General features: G+C 41.4%; 1 protein-coding gene across 4 annotated transcripts in view; it reads right to left on the bottom strand.

Moving 5' to 3' along the window:
• EMB2804 (tubulin folding cofactor B) overlaps positions 1-21,356 on the bottom strand; it is a 75,238-nt gene that overhangs the window by 28,619 nt on the left and 25,263 nt on the right. For all 4 annotated transcript variants that reach the window (XR_016044543.1, XR_016044542.1, XM_006859122.4 and 1 more), the window contains 3 exons: positions 20,206-20,261; positions 19,946-19,987; positions 1,108-1,241 (listed from right to left, as the gene is read on the bottom strand). Coding sequence is in view for 2 of the 4 variants with exons in the window: in XM_006859122.4 (XP_006859184.1) it covers positions 1,108-1,241; positions 19,946-19,987; positions 20,206-20,261 (232 nt within the window). In the remaining 2 variants the exon portion in view is untranslated. The remainder of the gene's footprint in view (positions 1-1,107; positions 1,242-19,945; positions 19,988-20,205; positions 20,262-21,356) is intronic.

Here is a 21,356-nt window from a genome sequence, read left to right as displayed (position 1 = left end):
GCCTAAGATTCGAGTGGAAATGTTGAAAGCAGTGCAGTACATCAGACTTCTAAGGCTGTGTTATGGCTGTGCCCTTTACATGGCTGACTCATATATGATGCCAAACCCATAGTGAGGTGAGCGGCCACATGTAAATCCCTCGCTGTCTCTGATAGAATTGAGTGCGACAATAAGTACAACACAATCACAAGTATACACACATAGCTGTACATGACCTTGCAGAAGCTTACACTTAAAGTATATTACAAGTGTGCCACGTGAATATAGTCTCTGCCACTGATGCTGGAAATCATTTCTACAACCTTAGGACTCTATATTTGGGTATGGGAAAGGAAAAAGTGCTGCGATGATTCCAACATAATCAAATGCACTAAACAGTGAGGAGGATTCCCACTATCATCCTAAGCTGCCTATAGTTTATTTCTATTATCCAATGACTTATATAAGTATACAGGTTCAAGGCTAGATGTGTGATATAATTTTCTTGTATATATATATGTAGGAGGTCTTGTCCTGAGTATGAATATAATAATCCTTTCATAAACAAATCTCTCCCTTTATTTTCAGAATATGAAATGATATTGAAGCTGGTTTGACCATATCAATACAATGATCTCCTGAAGATTTATTATAATAATGAAATGTATAGAATGAAAAATACCTTAAATTCTCCATCTAAGAGCGAGATGATGCCACCTGATATGGATTATACACTTGCTAAGCCATACACACGCAATTGGAGATTTGGAGTCATGGATCATGGGCACAGCTATTATCTAATTACTTACATTCGTAACTCCAGGTAATGCATGTAGGAAATTTGAAAGGTCACAAGAGTCTGGCAAATGAGTGATGATATTAAAATTTTGAAATGGGTGACGAAGAAATATAGGGACGAGCTTCTTAAAGTAGAAGCAGAATCTAGTAGGGAGAAATTTCAAGTTACATCAAGGTTCCCATTAAATGTGATAAATTAAAAAACACAACCAAAGAAATTAAGACTTAAGATCCAAAGGGCTTCTGCAAACAATTCATAGAATCGAAAGGCTACATTATTCTTATGTTCTAATAAATTCTCTTCAATACTAAAGTTAAAGAAGTCCTTACATGCCATCATGCTTTCCAAGAGGTTCATCGTACTGAACTCCAACCCAAAACCCAGGTGCCAATGTTCCAGCTTTACCAACAAACTTTACAACCCCTCTTTTCTCTCCAGGTTCTACTTCACATCGGTCGCCAACCTACAAAAAAAATGGTTAAACTAATCAATCTAGAAATATGCGACAACCACACCCAAATTACACATGCAAAACCGGAAATCAGTAATCCTAATGTAAGGCTGAAAGGGAACAACATAGAATTTGTTGAATAGAACTAAGTACTAGAAAAATGCGGGATGAGGCCGAAAGCATTGGGAGAGCCGATGTGGCGATGCGACTCGATGCGGGTGCATAGCGGCGATGCGGTCAATAAATATAAAAAATTCTAAAAAATATAAAAAAATAGGTTAATGCATAGAAAAAATATGGAGGTGATATATGTGATAGTAGGTGTTTAGTTTATTCATAAACTTCAAAAGTATTAACTGTCGGAGATTTTGTATCCACTATCCCCTGATAGAAACTAGAAACCTGAAACTAGCTTCATAAAACATTCAACAATCAACAACCATAAGCACAAATTTGCAACCACAAACTTTAAAGTTACAAAATACTACATACTAAAAGTCCATGAAGATTTGTTGTCACAAGTTCGCCTAAACTTCCTCAAATCAACGCCCAAAAGATACAAATCAACAACCAAGCATCAACAAATGCACAAATCGAAGAACTTCAACAAATAAAATTTTCACCAAATTTTTGTTTTGATTCAATCAATCCAATGAAAGCCATGGATGTGCTGAAAATTGATGTTTGGGGGGTTTAATACCCCCCAAACCCTTTCCCCCTATTTTTGAAGGTCCAAATGACCTTATTACCCCTTGCCCGAGGGGGTACAGTTTCAAAAAAAATGGCAGAAAGATTATGCGGCCTGATGCAATTGATGCGGGATGTGGCTCTGATGAGGAGAGATGCGGCACATAAGCGAACGCATCTCTCCAAATCGAATATGCGGGGATGTGCGATGCATTGGGCAGCACATAGAAGAAGTGAAGCTTTAAGATGAGGAAGGTAGAGGCTTAAATGCTATTCAGGCCCACTGAGGAAGGTGAGCTTAAATGTATGTGTCCCTTCCATTTATGCAGAAAAGGATTATCCTAGTGTCATATGATATCCTGTAAAGAGTCCTCTATTCCGTGGAGGTTGGCCATGACATTTGATGAGATTTTTGGCATTTGTGACACTAAGAATGTGACCTATGTGCACAGTCTTAGGGTGCTAAAAGGGAGGCTGACTGTTGCCAATGAAGGGGTTCTTCAAGAACCACTCTAAGTCGATTTCGCTTCAGGCTCCAGATGGTGAAGCAAAACCAAATAATGACCGAAGCACTCAGGTATACTCCTTTGGGATTTTAATAGAAGGATGATGGTTCATTATTATTTTCATTGCGCTTTTTTCAGCTTCTAACAAGTTTCACTACCAACAGCAAAATAACCTAGTTTTAAGATAATACTTTAATAGATTGATTCCACATACTTTTAAAGCAATCTGACCCTTGAATTGAGGGATTTAAGTTTCTTCTTTTATAATAAAGATTCCAAAAATATTTATGCGAATCTAATTCTTGATTTCAAACAAAATTCTAGAAAACCAATTGATTCACCAATCTCCAAATCCAGGGAGGTTGTGTCCTTGTCTCTGCCATTAATAGTCAAAAGAGTGGGTGTCATTGTTATTATTTATTTATTTTTCTGGAGATGTTAACTTTTAAAAAAGTGGGTGCTATTGTGGTTTCTTTTTTTAAGAAAAAAACCCTACAGTTTCAATTTTTCCTATTATCTAAGTGTGAAAATATCTCCATACCCCCTATTTTTAGGTTTCATTTCACAATAGACCCAAGGTTTTAAAAGATATCTTGGGGCATAAAATTGTAGATTTTATTTTTTTCTAACCCCCTGAGCAAATTTAAGCATGTTTTTTTTGGCCAAATAAATCTAAAAATACATGTCTTTTCTAAAAGTCATTCTCCCAAACTTCTAGAGAGAGAGAGAGAAAGGATTCATTGAGGTGAGAGGTTACCGGGTGGAGAGAGAGCTGTTTGGAAAAACACGGAAGGAGAGAGAGAGTGAGAGATGCAACAAGACAGAGAAAGAGAGAAGTTTAGGGTATATAAGTGAAGAGAGAGAAAGGATTGGGTTTCGAAAGAGCATGCCTTTCTCACATTCGTTTAGGTTAAAAAATAGGTTTAAAGTGGCCAAGGGGTTAGAAGATATCTTTTGAAACTTTGGGTTTACCAAGAAATGAAATCTAAAAATATGGGATATGGGGATATTTTCTCAAAAAAAAAGTCTTCCTCCGAATCCATCGAAGGTGCTACACTTCCCTAATAGACAATGGTACCCCGATGCGAATCTATTAAAGAACACAGTTTCTATGAGTCCATGTAGAAATGAGTCACCTCTTAAATATCTGTTTTTGAGATGGATTTTGGGACTTAATTTTTAAGGACATGTAATCTCTAACATGGAGATCATGAATATGAAATATAAATAAATTTTAAAAATTAGAAATAATAATTTTATTAAGAAAACATTTGAACCGTTAGTTTCAATTGTTTTTAGATGGACCACCTATCTGCATCCATCTTTAAGATGGATGATTTATACCTTGTGACTGCATATTGTACAAATGCAGTCGAGCCCGCATGAAACAATTTTCCTTTATTAAAACTGGGTCATACATATATAAACTTACAAGTTTTTTCAATACAATCATAAGTCAGTGTTAGAAATGGCAATTAACAATATAACCTAACAAAGGGAAACTCAAAAGAAATCATACAGCTAAAATTTGAAGAAATAGTGTATGCAAACCATACCAATAGTGCATTGTTTATAAAAAATCAATACCACAATGAAAACAGAAACATTCTTCTCACTCTTCCGTAAAACTGAGGCAGTTTTCCAAGAGGATGCATAGTATTGCAGTGGATGGACACATCAAGGATGAAACAAAATATGAAATTATAATCGCTGAATGAATTCAAATGAAGAGTAGGACATAAGTCCATGCATATTCAAGGCACAGATTGCTAGGTCAGATAATGAGAACAGTTATGGGAACAATGATCAAAATGGCCACTCCAAACATTGTTTCGCATTTGATCTAATAATACCAAAGGTCAAACTTCTAATCAAGCAGTACAGATGAACTAACGAAAGAATGACCGAAGCTCCTCTATTCAAGGAAAGGTCATACAATCAGCCACAACCAATGGATACAATTGCATACACTTGGTAAAAGTTTATGGCAAAAACTTATGTTAGGAAAGGTCGCTAGAACATCCAAACACATGAGTGATTACGGAGGATCACAAGTGTGAAGATGAATGATTACGGAAAATTGTAAGTGTGTGAAGATGTGTTTTAGGAGGTTAATTTTATGACGCCAACTGTACGAGGGAGGACTAACTAATGTACGGACAACTAGTGAAGAGAGTGAGCTTTCAGTGACAATGGGTCTACATCTACGTCAACATTGAGCCCATACCTCTGTGTCTTAGTTATGGACGAGTTAACTAGGCACTAACAAAATGAGGTACCGTCGTACATGTTGTTCGCAAATAACATAGTTTTGATCGATGAGACCCAAAATGACATCAACAAAAAGTTAGAACTATGGAGGGAAGCTCTAGAATTTAAAGGTTTTAAAACTAGCTAGACAATAACAGAGTATATGGAATGCAAGTTCAGTAATAGTAGGAGTAAAGACGAGGACAGTTAAGATTGACGGCCGAGAAATACCAAAAAAATCGAACTTTCAATATCTTAGGTCAATAATCCAAGAAAAATGGTTGAAAGTAGAAGAGACAATTCGATTTCGATATCTTAGGTCAATAATCGAACTTTCGAGATCTATTGGTTCCAGAGATCTAGAATCACCTGGTTGAAAGCAAGTGATCGGATTACTGCCTTTTTTCATCGCATTGCAAATTGTCGCAAGAGAGACAATTCGATTTTGATGATTAAGGTTAATAATAGACACCTCACTTAACCTGCAGAGATAGAACAGGCAATTTTAGAGTTCTTTCAGGCTTTATACTCTGCCCGCTCTGGCCTTAGACCGAGAATGTCTTCCCTTGACTTCCTTACCCTCACAGATAATAAAGCTGTCTGGCTTGAGCAACAGTTCACAAAGGAAGAAATTTTATTGGCTATCAATGCTCTAGCCAAAGACAAGGCATCAGGTCCTGATGGATTCCCGATCGCTCCCTTCAAGGAGTCTTGGGACCCTTTAAGGAGTCCTGGGACACCTTTCGTCCTGACTTCATCAATTTTTTCGAGGAATTCTTCCACAAAGGTACTCTGCGCAAACCATTAACGCAACCTTCATAGCTCTGGTTCCCAAAAAAGAAGGTGCTGAGGAAATCAAAGATTTCCCATTAGCCTCCTGAATTCTTCGTATAAGATCCTAGCCAAAGTCCTGGCCTCCAGACTCCAACAAGTTCTTCCCTCAGTTATTTCTTCAACACAATCTGCCTTTCTCAAAGACAGACAAATTCTTGATGGAGCCTTAGTAGCTAATGAGTGTATCCACTCGAGGCACCTTGCCAAGAAACCTGGCTTTATCATTAAAATTGATTGGGAAAAGGCATATGACCATGTGGACTAGTCAATTCTTGATGAGACGATGGCTAGAATGGGTTTCCGAAATAGATGGAGAATGTGGATGCTACTCATATCCACATTTCTCTATTCTTATCAATGGAACCCCTAAAGGTTTCTTCCCTTCTTCAAGGGGTCTCTGCCAAGGAGACCCCCTTTCCTCCTTCCTCTTTGCTATTTCGGCAGAGGTTTTCAGACGCTCCATCTCTCGGCTCTCAGAGACTAGTTTACTGTCGGGCTTCAGGAGTACTTCACATGGACCAATGGCGTTTCATCTGCAGTATGCAAATGACACTTTGGTGTTTATTGATGCCTCCTGAAATAAAGTTGAAACCCTCAAACTCTTCCTTAGGTTCTTCCAAACAGCAAATAGGTTCAAAGTTAATTTCCATAAATCTAAAATGAGGGGTGTAGCCCTTAACACCAGAAGAGGTCAAATCCTTCATTCCAAGGTGGGAACGCAAAGTGTAAGACTTACCGACTACTTATCTAGGCCTCCCTCTGGAATCGAGTAAACCCAAGAAAAGGCAATGGTCCCATGTCCTAGACAAAGTAGACAGGCGTTTGGAAGGGTGGAAGGGTAGATTTCTCACTATGGCAGGTAGTAAGACTTTGATCAATGCTACCATTGCCAACTCTACGATGTACCTCATGTCTCCATTTCACATGCCAGCCCAGGTTGCCAATCGACTTGACCAGATCATGCGTAATTTCCTCTGGTCGAGTCAGGCGGATAAGACAAAGTTCCATCTTGTAGCATGGGACAACGTTTGTCTACCCAAACAGCAGGGAGGACTTGGTATTCGAATCCTTCGTAAACATAACCAGGCACTCCTTGGGAAATGGTGGTGGTGTTTAGCCACTCAGCCGAACTCCCTTTGGGCCCAAGTCCTACGAAAAAAGTATAACATCCCAGAAGGTGCCTGGTTGCCTTCTAGAAATCATTGGCACAATGCTTCAAGGGCCTGGAGATCTTTTGCCTCGGCCCTTTACCAGTTCATTAGATTTCATCCTAGAGAGGGCTCTAGAGTGAGATTCTGGTTCGACTTGTGGCTAGGACCCTCCCCTTTGAAAGAGGTGTACCCCACCCTCTACTCTCTAGAGCAAAATAAAGAATCCTCAGTCGCAGAGGAGATGGTCCTTACAGGGGGACAGAGAGTATGGAACCCTTCCTTCCGAAGGAATCTTACTGAAGAGGAATTTAACCATTTTCAGTCTCTCTCTACCTCTCTCCACTCCCACTTCCTTTCGCCTCAAGGAAGTGATGCTATCATCTGGACGCTAGCCCCCTTTGGCATCTTTTCGGTAGCTTCTTTCTACAAAGGTTTAATTCTACCTCCTACTCTCCCGGCTAACCCAACAGCAATCAAATCCAAAGTTTGGACCACCATTGCTCCCTCAAAAGTCCAAACTTTCAACTGGCTCGCATGCTCCCATAGAGCTCTCACCGTGGATCAACTTCAAAAGAGAGAAATCCCGCTCCCTAACAGGTGTGCCCTATGCTTATGTGAGGAGGAGTCGAGCCAACATTTGTTCATACTCTGTGACTTTTCTTTCGACCTATGGGGCCAAGTATTGCAACTTTTGGTATACAATGGGTCACCCCGCCTTCGGTCCAGGCCTTGATCTCTTACGATCTTGACTCATGTTGGCCGAAGGCAGAAAGATTGTTATGGAAGGCAATAATTGCAGCAACCATATGGTCCATTTGGTTGGAAAGAAACCTTAGAATCTTCCAAGGTGTTAAACTCCACACACCTGCTCTCTTTCACAAGATTCTCTCTTTGGTTACTTTTTGGGCCTCCAATCACAAGGTTTTTTCAGGAATCCCACGAAATGTTTTCCTTACCCATTGGATCGATGTTCTTCACCACCAACCAAGAGTCGTGACCAGAACTCATAATTGGCAACCACCACCCCAAGGATGCATCAAACTGAATTTTGATGGGTGCTCCATAGGGAACGGGAACCCTGTCCTGGTAGGGGCTGGGGGGGCCTTTCAAGGCCACCAAAGCAACGTCCTTTTAACCTTCTCAGAGAACATTGGCATAAAGGACTCCAATCATGCCGAAGCTCTTGCCCTCCTAACAGGCTTAAAACTTTTCAATACTTCTTAGGGCCCTCAATTGCTAGTAGAAGGAGACTCCAATAATGTTATCTCATGGGTAAGGAGAACGAGCTCACCACCACGGTACTTAGCCACATTGTTTGACGAAATTGATCATATATGCAGGGATATGGACGTCTCCTGGAGGCATATTTGGAGGACGTCCAACAACATCGCAGAGCTATTGGCGAAAGAGGGAGCTAGAAGCAAGGGCCAAGGACTAGCTCTACCCGGGTCAGACTCCTTTTTTGCTCAGGACCAAGGGCTCACGACTTAATATGGCTCGCTTTTCTGGTTTTTCCCTCTCGATGTATTTTTGCAAAAAGCTTATGGTAAATTGTTGTAATTGGGCGGCCTTATAAGCCCCTTTTGTATGTAGTAGGCTAGCATCAGTTTTTACTGAGTCACCCTTCTCGAGGGTGATCTCGAACGTCAATGTAACTCTCTACCAATAATACAATACTAACATTTATCAAAAACATAATAATCCAAGAAAAATGGAGAGATTGAGGAAGATGTCGCATATAGAATTAGAGCTGGATGGGTGAAGTTGAGATGTGCAACCGGAGTGTTATATGATTGCCACATACCAATAAAGCTAAAGGGCAAGTTCTATATGACAACAGTACGACCAGCTTTTCTTTATAGGGCAGAACATTAGGTAGTCCAAAAACAACATACTCATAGAATGAGTGTAGTTGAGATGAGGATGTTGAGATGGATGAGTGGTAAAACAAAAAGGGATAGAATTCGAAATAAATACATTTGGAAGAATTTAAGTGTGGCACCAATAAGCAATAAGATGAGAGAAAGTAGACTTAGGTTAGCTGGCCATGTGCGGCACAGACCTAATACAACACCTGTTAGGAGGTGCGAATTAGTTCAAGTTGAAGGCTCAAAAGGGGCAAGGGATAGGTCCAAAAAGGCATGGTTGGAAGTAGCGAGAAAAGATATGGGGACTTATGGCCTCACTGAGGGTATGGCCCTTAATAGAGAAAATGGAGGACCAAGATTCGTGTAGCTGACCCCAATTAGTTGGGAAACGGTTTTGATAATGATAGTGATGATAATCTTATGACTTCAACATTATATCACCAGAGAAATACATTAGCAACTTGAATCAAGGAAAACGAGTTTCAAAATATGATTGGTTCAGGACCAGTGTTTTAAAAAGCGAACCACCCAATGCCAAGGCGACTCGCCTAGGCGGTCCAAAAGGCCTGAGCACATCGCCCAGGCCTAAGCAGCCAAATTAAGCAGATATCCCTGGGCGCCCGCCTAGATGCCCCGGAACCCGCCTAGGCGCCTGCCTAGATGCCCGGGAACCCTCCTAGACGCCTGCCCAGGGCAAAAATGCAGCTCCTCAAGGGTATTTTTTGGTCATTTTTTAGTACTAAAGGGGTAAAATTATGGGTTTTAAGTTCATTTGATACCTAAAACCCATTAGAGACTATTTTTTAGAGAGAAAACCAAAAAAAAAAAAATTTCTACTGGGGCGCCTAGATTCTGGGCGCCTGCTTAAGCGCTGGGTGACCTGGACCCCCCCCCCCCTCCCCGGACCACCTAGGTGCCACTTAGGGCTTTTTGAAACACTGCTCAAGACTTATCTCCTGTCCTATAAGAGGAACCCATTAATTTACCTTTCCTCACATTTTAGTGGGAGATACACCTACGATTAACCCCCAAAGTGTAAAATGAACAAAAATTGGAATAGAGACACAAAATATACCCAGCAAGGAATATCTATTTGCTTACCTTGTGATATGAAATATGGGGGATATGCACCTTTCCCAACTCTGACTTGATTTGACAACTTTGAGGGAGCTTGGATTGAATCCCCTTGAGTTGGGTCTTGGCTCCTTGGGTATTTGACGTCCTCACAATTCTAGTCTCGAGCTTGATCACTTGATCTCATCCCCTTAAGTCGAGATTCTCAAACACAATGCTGGAAATCAAGTGCGTTTCCACCCTTAAATGAAGCTTGCAATGAAAATTTCGAAAATTGTCACTCCAAGGCTCTTTCTCTCTTTCTCTTGCTAGACCCTCGCTCTCTTAGGTTCTAAGTTAATAGCAAAGCTCACTCCAAATGACTTTGGCCCCAGACCTTAATGGCCAAGACACGGGCAATTTATAACCTTACGGAAGAAGATAGGCCGTTTGCCCCATTTTGAATTTTTAAAGGAAAGTTAGTTTCATCATCCTAGAGCCAAATGGTTTTTGTGGCTGGCGCTCTATAATCATTTGCCCACAGCATTTCTATTAAACCGGTGCGGCATGAATTTGGATTCATTATGCCCCTTCTATACGAACAATGATGATAGTCTTTGTCATCTATTGTTTCAGTGTGTGTTCTTGCAAGGTGTGTGGAGATCAGTTGCATGGCGGTCCAGTAAGCGGTTCACCCCTGGTATTTCAGCTCCTGACATGTTGAGAGGCTGGTTAGCCTTCATATTTAAATCTGATGGTCTTCTTAATATTTGGACTTCTATTTCTTTTACAACAATCTAGTCTTGTGGGAGGAGCGAAATAGGAGAATCTTTCACTCAAGGTCTACAAGAAGGGAGCAATTTGTTAAGAAAATTCTGTCTCATATTAAGGAGTTAGCGGATGCAAAAAAGTAGGCTTTCATTTATCAGAGAGAGCAATCATTGATAATTTCCAAATCACATGGCGTCAACAGAAACTGAGATCTATCATTCTGGTGGCGTGTTCACTCCCTAAGACCCAGTATTACAAGTTCAATATTGACTGTGCTTCTGCGCAGAACCTAGGATTGGCAGGTGGTGGTGGTGTTATTAAAGATAGTAATGGTGCTTTTATCGCTGCTTTTTCTAAGCCATTTGGATATGCCTCTAACAACTATTCAGAGTTTCATGCCCTTGAGGAAAGTTTTCGCCTGGCCATTCAGAAGGAGTGCTTTTCGCTACAAGTAGAAAGTGATTCATCTTTGCTTGTGAATGCCATTCATGATCATTGTGGAGTTCCATGGAGGCTGCATACGGTTGTTGCGAACTGCCGAAGTAGACTTTCAAATCGTATATGGTCAATTTCCCATATTTTTCGTGAGGCCAATATAGTAGCCGACACACTTGCTAAGAAGGCTTCTTATAATTTTGGAGCTGCTATTTGGCATTGTCGTCCGCCGGATTTTATTTCCCTTCTCTTACTTCATGATTTGGCACAACTACCCTATTATAGGGTTGTAAATTAAGGAACTATGCGTTTTTTTTAATTTTATTAATGAAAAACGGGTAGAGGGCCTTCTCCCCCACTGACTTACCCAAAAAAAAGTGTGAAAATATCAAAGTTTTCCCCTTGCAACTTGAAGTTCCAACTTCTATCATCAATTGACCCCCTTATTTTGGTCAAATTTCTATCATTTTGGGCCAAATTTGTTCCATGGAATAATGAGAAATTGCAATCGAATCCTTTCACTCAAATTTCATCAAAAAAACTCTTCAATTCCATGGAGTTATGGATCAGGTTTGATAGACTCCTATTTCCACTCTTAGCTTAATAGTTCATTGTCATCCAAACCAAGCTATTCAACAAGGTGTTGAGAACAAAGAAAATATCAGATAAATGGAGGAAAAGTATTGTAGTAGTTATTTACAAGAATAAATGAAACATACAGAATTGTGCAAACTATCGAGCGTCAACCTTATGAGCCACATTATGAAGCTTTGGGAGAGAGTGATTGAGAAACGACAAAGGCATTAAACGAATGTATCTACAAATCAATTTGGTTTTATGCCAGGGAGATCAACAACTGAGGCTATTTTCCTACTTAGGCAACTGATTGAGAAGTTTAACGCGAAGGGAAAAGACCTCCACATGATCTTTATTGATCTAGAGAAAGCTTATGATAGAGCACATCGAGAATTGATTTGGTGGGTGTTGGTAAAGAAAGGAGTCTCCAAACTTGGTGAGAGATATGTACAATGGACCACTAACTACTATATGAAAAATTAGTGAGAGAAGAGTGAGTTAGCAGTGTCAGCATTGAGCCCATACCTCTTTATCTTAGTTAAGGATGACCTAACTAAGCACCTACAGGATGAGGTATTGTGGTGCATGTTGTTCGCAGAATACATAGTTTTGATCGATGAGACCCGAAACGGCGTCAACACCAAGTTAGAACTTTAGAGGGATGCTCTAGAATCTAAAGCTTTAAATATTAGTCGAACAAAGATATAGTATATGGAATGCAAGTTTAGTAATAATAGGAATATAAACGAGGAAGTAGTTAAGATTAACGGGTAAAAAATTCCAAAAAGAGTGCATTTTCGATATCTTGGGTCGATAATCTAAGAAAATAGAGAGATTGGGGAAGATGTTGCACATAGAATTAGAGTTGGGTGGGTAAAGTGGAGATATACAACCGGAATTTTATATGATCGCTGCATACCAATGAAGCTAAAGGGCAATTTCTATAGGACAGATGTGAGAACAGCTTTGCTCTGTGGGGCGGAATGTTGGGCGGTTAAAAATATATATATCCATAGAATGAGTGTAGCAGAGATGAGGATGTTGAGATAGATGAATGGCAAGACAAGGGAAAGAATTCAAAATGAATACATTCGGAAAAATTTAGGTGTGGCACCATTAGGCAATAAGATGAGAGAGTATACCTAGGTGGGTTGTTCATGTGTGGCGCAGACCCAATACAATACCTATTAGGCGGTGCGAGTTAGTTCAAGTGGAAGGCTCAAAAATGACAAGGGGTAGGCCTAAAAGACATGGTTGGAAGTAGTGAGAAAATATATGGGGATTTATGGCCTCATTAAAGGTATGGCCCTTAATAGAACAGAATGGCGAACTATGATTGGTACAGCCAATCCCAATTAGATTTTTTTTTTTTAAGGAGTTGACTATTGTATTGATAATTACAAAGAGATACATGATATGGGTAAATACAAAATTAGGCGATTCCCATAACTGGGTTCCCTATACAAAACCCTTAAGGGTCCAAAAAAGTTCTACATCAAAATCGAGAAAATGAAAGAAATGTGTCTTCAAGAGTTGTCTATAGCCCCTTAGGAAGAGTTGAGACTAGCTCCTTCCTTTGCTAGAGTGTTTGCTGCAAGCCTGCAACATTAGCTTCCTTATGTGTATGTCTCCAAGAAACTTGGATACTGCTGCAGAGGTGCGCAATTTTTACAAAAATGTAGTCTAGTCTCCACAGACTAGGGATGGTACCGGACGCCCAAGAGATAGTATGTTTGGAGTCGCCCTCAATCAACAACTGTGTGCTCCAATTGTGATCGAATCTCTAAGCCCTTCGAGCAAGGCATTGGCCTCTGCAATAGTGGAGTCCGTGACTCCAATAGGCATACGAGAGGAAAATTAGGCCTTCGTAATTCCTAAATAAGCCTCCAATGCCGGAGGGACCCGAGTTGCCAAAAGGGAAACCATCAAAGTTTAACTTAATCTCCCCAATTTCTGGCAAAGAAGCTCGGGGGATCCTCTGAACCCTAAGATGTAGCAAAGTCTGCCATTGGTCGTGAAGATCCATAAAGGAGAAATTTTGTGATTGAGCCTAAAAGGTGATGAGGGACCTTCGCTTCTCAATTGGGGTTGAGGTAGTGGCTTTCTCCCCTCGAAATGTCCTATTGTTCCTTTCAATTCAAATGATCCATAGCGTGATAGAGATGGCGGCTCTCAAGAGAAGTTTTCTTGAATTTCTCCAAGGGGTGTAGAGGCAAGTGGAGAAGAGGTGAGGGAGTGACCCACAGCCAGTTACAGAGTAGGAGATCAATCCAGAGGGCCATGGCGACTTCACAATGCAAGAAAAGATGTTGATTTGTCTCTTCAAGTTTCAAACACATAATGCATCTATTAGGCAAGGGCAAACCCCTGTGTTGTAGTTGGTTGAGGATTAGGGCCCTCTCATGGAGGGCTATTCAATTATAGAATTGGATCTTCGGAGGCAAGAAGGAGCATCGAGCCTTGGCGGCTATGGAAGGGGTTGCCGAGAGATGAGGAGGATAGGTGAAGCTTCAATAAAAGCAACTGTGAAGGTACCTGAGGGAGGTGGGGACTATAAAATCTTGTCTTCCCCTAAAGGTGAAATAAGCACCGAATGGAGCAAGGCTGAGAGTTTCAAAAATTGATCAGACTCATGATCGACTAAGGTTTTCTGAAGTTTGGGTTTCAAGTTCTCGAGGTGGATAGGCCAGCAAACTGTTCAACCACTATTGAGGAGGGATTGCAAGCCAGAAGGAATTAGGACAAAAACAGGTCCTTGAGGGGAGTAGGTCCTATCAAAATGTCATGCCAAAACCCGACTTTGGAGCCACTTCTGGGTAGATATCAAATATGGTTGCGGAAGAATTGGTGATTGTGCAAAGGGACCTCCAAAATCCAAGATCTTGCCTCCTGTTCTACAAGAGGGGAGCCAATGATGGTCTTCACGACAGTACTTTCGTCTAATCACCTCTTGCCAAAGGTGGTTGAGTTGGGTAGCAAAGTGCCACCACCACTTTCCCATTAAGGCTATGTTGGTGATCCTAAGATCCCAAATACCAAGACCCCCTAGGGCTTTAGGTCAGCAGAACTTCACCCAATTAATAACATGGAATTTGTGTTCTCCTTCGCCAGACCATAAGAACTTTCTCATGAACTTTTCCCGTCTTACAGCAATTGCTACTGGCATAAAGAAGAGAGACATGAAAAAGATGGGAATGTTAGAAAGAGTAGCCTTAATAAGCATCACTCTACCAACAGGGGATAAGAATCCCCCTTTCCAGGAAGCCTGCCACCTCTTGACTTTGTCAATGACCGGGCTCCAGTCCTGAATTCGAGGGAGGCCAATACATAACAGAAGACCGAGGTAGGTGGAGGCCAAGGCCTCAACGACACACCCTCAATAATCAGAAAAACTTTGAACCATAGCAGGGTCTAGGCAATGCCTGTCATCTTGGTTTTATCTAGGTTCACGCTAAAGCCCGTGGCAAGCTCAAAGCATTGAAGAAAGAGAAGCAATTTAGTTCTTGATGGGAGGTATTGCAAAAGAGGATGGTATTGTCAACATATTGGAGATGAGAGATCGAGGGACCCGTCCTTTCCACTTGAAAGCCTGAGAGGAGGCCTGCATATGTACAAAATGGAGGCACTAAAAACCGCAGCCACTATAGCAAAGAGGAACAGTGAAAGGGGGTCCCCTTGGTGAAGCCCTCGCGATGCTTGAAAGTAACCCTGTGGAGTGCCATTTATAAGGACCGAGAATTGGGCTTTAAAGACGCACCCTTGGATCCATTTCCATCAAACAAGCCCAAATCCCATTCTAGAAAAGGTTTCATCTAGGATTTTCCAATCTACATGGTCATAGGCTTTTTCCCAATCTAGTTTGATCACCAAGCCAGGAATTTTGGAGTTAGACCAAGGGTGGATACATTCATGGGCAACTAAGGTCGCCCCGTCGAGGATCTGGCAGTCCTTCACAAAAGCTCCTTGGGACTGAGAGATCACCAGACCAAGAATAGGCTTTAAGCGAGATGCCAGGACCTTAGAGAGAATTTTGTAGAACGTGTTGATCAAGATAACGGGCCTGAAATCTTTGAGCTCCTCAGCTCCCTCGTTTTGGGGGATCAAGGCGATGAAGGTAGCATTCATCGCCTTACGGATAGAGGTTCAAGAGTAGAATTCAATAAAGAAAGCCATGATATCGGGTTTTAGGGTGTGCCGAAAAACTTTGAAGAGGGCCACGAGGAACCTGTCGAGCCCAGGAGCCCAATCCCCACTGAGATCTTTGATAGCCTAGAGGAACTCATCCTCATAGAAGTGTTTTTCCAGAGAGGCTGCTGTTTCAGGGGAGATGGTTGAGAAAGAAAGATCTACCGTTTCTGGTCTAGGCCAGTTTGGGGATGAGAACAACTGGGAGAAGTATTGAATTGCAGCTAACTCTATGAGGGGGGTTGGTAAACAATTTGGTCCCGTACCTTCAAATGAGAGATGGAATTCTCCCTTCTTCGACAACTGGCAATTTTGGGGAAATAGGTTGTATTTTGATCTCCAAGCTTGAGCCATTTTACTTTTAACGGGCCCATGTAAATTTCTTCTTTCTTTAGGATGCACTAATAGCCATATTTATCCTTGGAGCGAGATTCCAACACAGAGGGAGAGTGGGGGAGTCCTTTTAGTTACGAAAATTCTTGGGGAGTTGAGAGCTCCATGATTTGAGGTAGGCTTTGAGCATTAGAAGTTTTTTTTGCATAATGAAGCCAGCCCAACCTCTCACAAAAGGAGAGAATGAATCCCATTGGGAATGGATGAGAGAGGGGAGGCTGGTCTCTTTGACCCAAGACAACTAAAATCGAAAGGGTTTTGGCCCTCGGGTAACGCTTGGGAGTCCAGAAGTATTGGCCGATAGTCCGAGGTGGGCTTGAGTAACACCAAAGAGTGAGCGCTAGGGCAAAAACTGTCCCACTTGAGAGAAGTAAGGAATTTGTCTAGTATTCAGAGGCTACGACTGGCTTAGTGGCTAGACCAAATGAACTCAGCTCCTTCTAGAGGGATATCTAAAAGGCTGTTGTGAGAGATAAAGTCCGAAAATTGGACCATAGATGGGGCGATTCTATCATGGGAATTATTCTCATGGAACCATCTAGTTATGCTAAAATCTCCTCCTAAGCACCATGTTGAGGAAGGTAGGATAACTGATGATTGTAGTTCTCTCCAGAATGTCGTTCTCTCACTGTCTTCATTTGGTCCATAGACCATAGTGCCCTTCCATTGTAGAATCTGAGATCCTGGCTAGGTTCACAGTGACTGAGAATTTGCCAATATGGGAGGTCACTAAGACTGGTAAAGATGCAGGCCAGAGGACCCAAATTCCGTCTGACGTGCCAAGTGCGTCCAAGGTGACCCATTGGCATAAACGGAAGCCCCAGATTTGCCAGATCAAGGAGAGGGAAGGAGAGGGGAGCTTGGTTTCCATAAAGCCGAGTATAGAGGGAGAATACTGTGATGCAAACTGTCAGACATGATTTCGTTTATCCGGGTAACCTAGTCCCCTTATGTTCCAAATTAGGATCTTCATGACAAAATTGGGGGCGATGGGAGCTCGCTTGGCCGAGCAACAAATAGGCTGTCAGGCAAAGGAAACTTCAGTGGGGGGAGCTTAGCTAAGGATTCTCCTTTCTCGTACCTCACTCCAAAAAAGAGATTTGAGGGTTCTAGGGCACCTTTGAGGGTTATTAGCGGGGGTCTTTCCTTTGATGTTGCTCGCTTTCTGCTGCCATCTGTATTCACTATCAGCTTTGATGAGCTTCAAGAGCCTCGTGTGGCCATTGAACCAGATTCCCATCACCTTAAGGACCTCTTGTGGGTTTCCTTGGGCTTGATCTAGAGCGTCCACAAAATTTGAGTCAATGGAGCACACCTAGTAGATCTTCGAGGAAGGGATAAAAGAAGGATTCTCGGTAGGAGGGGGTGGGGGGGGTGGTTGCAAGCAATTGGGGGCTATAATGTAGCGGGGAGGGAAGGAGCGATCAAAGTAGGGGATTTGAAAGGAAAGACAGGCTGGGGGGGTGGGGGATGGGGGGTGGGGGGTAGGGGAGGAATAAGAGAAGAAGAGAGAGGCTGAGGAGTAGGAGAGTAGGTCAAGGATAGACAAAGCTGTGGGCATGCATAGGTCGCTAGCTGGTTGACAGGCATGGTAGACTTTGTCATATTCACAGGGTTAGAAGGGGAATGGGCTGCGGTAAGGTCTAGAGAAGGGGCCAGTGAAGGAGGGGATAGGATAGAAGAAGACTCGAAAAGCAAGAGTCAAGGAGAAGAGGGGTGAGGATGGGGTGAAGAGAGGCTGGGGGATGGCGACTGGAGGGATGCAGTAGGAAAGGGGGGGACAGCTGAGGGGACAACCAGGGAGGCAAGAAAGAGACAGGGAAGGGTGGCCAAGGTTGGTGGGAGGGCTGCAAACGAGATGGTGTAGGCCAACATAGCCCAGCAGTCCTGAGAAGCCCTGAGGAAGAGAAAGGCGGGGCACAGCCATGTGGAATGGGCCATCTCAGTGGGACACATGTTCGCAATCCGTACAGGGAGAGACCCAAGAGAGGGCGGCAGCCGAAAGAGAAGGGGCAATAGTATGAGGGGAGGAGAAAGAGGGACAGGAATTTTGCTTGCAAAACACTTCCCGGCCCCAATTAGTTGTGAAAAAGCTCTGATGATGCCTTCTGACATCTCTTCCTGTGTATCTTGGAGACCCTCTAAATTTCAGCCCCTATTGAGACCATTTGAGGGTATACAGTAGGTATTTTTCATATGGCCAGAAACTCGGTTTGTATCAAATGTCAGCTGCTTGTTTGGTTGGTGACCCAGCATTGTGGATGGTGGACCACCATAGTCTAGTTTCCCTTGCAATTGCCATCTTTGCGATGTTTTTGATTGTCCAAAGTATACCCAAATAATAAAGAGTACATATTTATATTCCCAATGAACCACAAGCTATAAGGATCCATTCATGAGGAATAGAGTCAAAAGGAGATAGACAAGTTTCCGCAAAGGTATGAGCCTCTAAAAGCAGTATTTCACAATCTAACGGCAAGCACCAATCAGATTCAGTAATATGAAGGTATATTTCTCTAGAGAGACTATACCGCTGCAAGGCAGTTGAACATGAAGTGCTGCAAGCCGTTAAACAACAGAACATTTCCTGAGCTGTAAATTCACATCCATCTTCACTAAGAAAATTCCTAATCTTCCAAACAGCGCACAGTTACCAACTGAACTTTTTGAAATCAGCCCAGCATATCTGAGTTCAGTCCGAGGGATAAGACCTAAAAGGTTCCAATATGAAATAGAGGAACAGAGCACTTCATCAATATAAATGCATATGAAAATTAGTGCAGAAAAAAAAAAGCTAGCATAGTGTTGATACAAGTTCATATATCATTGACAAAAAGTGATCACGTGATTTATTTGCTGGTTCTGGATATTATCATGGGTTGCGATGCCAGAATTGAGAGGCATGGCAACCAATGAATGGAAAAACTGAGCACACTGATGGAATTTATAGAGAATCATAGCATTGTGGAGGGCAAACAATTCCAATTCTCGTATTGCTGGCAAATAACCCTCATAGGATTAGAATGCTCTAGTGGCATCCCAATGAAACCAAAGGGTATAGGACACCACAGACACCATCTTTTCTCTGTATTTTGTAAAAAAGTTCTCTTTGGTGTCGTTTACCAATTTTTATGCACTATATCTTTCTACCTCTCACATTTCTTGTGTAGGATAATTATGTCACACTAATTGTATAAATATTCATGAGAGGGCTTGTATAAATATTCATGAGAGGGCTGTATGTATGCTTGAGTAAGATGAGAAGAAACTATTCCATATGCAATTTGAGCCGTATATTACATACAAATTCAGCTTCAACGTCCTTGTTAATGCCTTTTCTCTGACCAACATTTTCTTCTCTGTTTTCTTAGGTTTACTAATTTTGTTCCTCAACTATAGATATTTCTATGTCAAGAATGACAACTGATCTTGATATTTTAATATTTTTGCCAACTTGAAGCGTAAAGTAAAAATGGAATCTTATCCTCAGAATGTAAGCTCTGAATGATCATTAGCAAAAGGAAATGGCCCAAAGGTAAAGACGAATACTGTTAAATACAAAACAATGCCCCATGAATGCAAGAATCCAAGTCCTGGCTAAAACGCATAGGTCGCACATTGTGGCCCAGCACACAGGATCAGGAACTGGTTACCGAATGAAAATAATAAATACACGCAACAATCAGATACTTTAAACCACAGTAAGACCAGTCAGGCCGCTAGACCCACCTCCTTATTGATGTGGATTGTGGAGGAATATTGGGATGATGGCTGGAAACCCACAAAAAATGTGCTTAATGCAGGCACGAATGCTAAAAGTGTCAACCAACAGTGGTCAAAAGTACTTTTCTACATAACTCAAGGGTAGTATTAAATGATTGATGAAGATTAAGTTGTCAAAATTAGTTTTATATTGGAATAGAAGAAAACGTTTGCTACAAAGAATCCAGTATCTGCAAGAACAATACTCTCAAGTACTTGAAATAGGAAAAATTTGGACTACTTACCTTGATAGTTTTGCATAGATCCTCCATGTAGTTATCAGTTACCTAGAAAGGAAGCACGGTTCCCAATTCAGAAATAATAAGAGTATATTGTGATATGAGTTGTATGAAACAGCACAAAATCACAGACTGCTGCACATAAAAACCAGATTTGAGTGTGAAATGGAAGAGAGATATTGAATAGGCATCCTCAAAGACTTGGTTGACATCAAAGGGATAAGTCCATTTTAATGCAACTACGAATGTTCTGAAGTGAGACATACAATATTTGCACTGGGTTTCTCAGATGCCAACTTCTCTTTGAATTTTCTAAAGGTACCTGAGAAAGGCATTGTAAGTAATTAGGCTGCATATCAAATAAAAAGATCTCTATTCTTGCAACAACTTTGATAATTTCTTTCCAATAAAAAAACTGTCAGTATTAAAAAAGGAACTTTCAAGTTCAGTGATCTCAGATCTAAGAGGAATTCTTAATGTAATGAATATAGCTATAGGGAGCTCTGTAGGCAGTGAGTTGTCCAGCTCCCGAATCTCGATGCGGCAGTTCGTGAGGTGGACCATGGGGGAAGCACAATCCTCCATCACTTAGGATCGTAGTCCTGTACGATGAGGGATCACCATCCCATTAGCCCCAGATCCCCTCTCTTGCGTGGTCTAGATTGCATGAATCAGGGGTTTGAGATCCCAGAGGTCTTGGATCATATATCCACCTCGAACTGGAACATTCCATAGCATAATGAAGGTCGCAAGCCGATCATTAAACGTGCGAATAATTTGAGAGACTAAAATCTGATAATGTTAAGAATTGTTTCTGAAGACAATGAATATTTATACAACATCAAGACGAGAGTCCATTTAGCAATACATGTAATGGCAATTATCTGGTGAACAAAAAACTGAATTAACTTGCATTTGATAAAGTAGGGGATAAAATATCTAACCCAAAGGAAAATGCCATTAATTAAAATCTCAATGGTCAAAATGCCCAGATATCTACAGAGAGTGAGAATGACAAATGCACGGGCCCACCCCACTCTTATAAAAAAGGCAAATGGCAAAGTGTAGATGGTGATTAGAACATTCTTCTCTAATTAACATATGATTAGACAAATTGTCAATTATAAATTATGACTATCATCACTAACTGACAAAGTGTAGATAGTGATTAGAACATTCTTTTCTAATTGATATAATTAGCAAATTGTCAATTACAAATTATGACTATCATCGCTAACTGACAATACTATAGCAGTGTGCACGTGTGTGTGCATGCCAATGTGTGATAAGTTTGTTTGAGTAACTTAATGCGTTGATTGTATTCCATAAATTGATAAGAGGTCAGGGATAGATCTCAAGGTTCCATGAAAACTACTAAAAGATTTGGTGGTTGACGAATAAATTTCAGTGCCCTTTC

Source organism: Amborella trichopoda, chromosome 11 (genome assembly GCF_054954075.1).
Source record: "Amborella trichopoda isolate Santa Cruz 75 chromosome 11, AtrichopodaSantaCruz75HAP2 v2.0, whole genome shotgun sequence".
In the NCBI taxonomy this organism is placed as follows: Eukaryota; Viridiplantae; Streptophyta; class Magnoliopsida; order Amborellales; family Amborellaceae; genus Amborella; species Amborella trichopoda.
The sequence above is the reverse complement of the archived record's forward strand: the minus strand, read 5'-3'. Positions and strand labels throughout refer to the sequence as shown.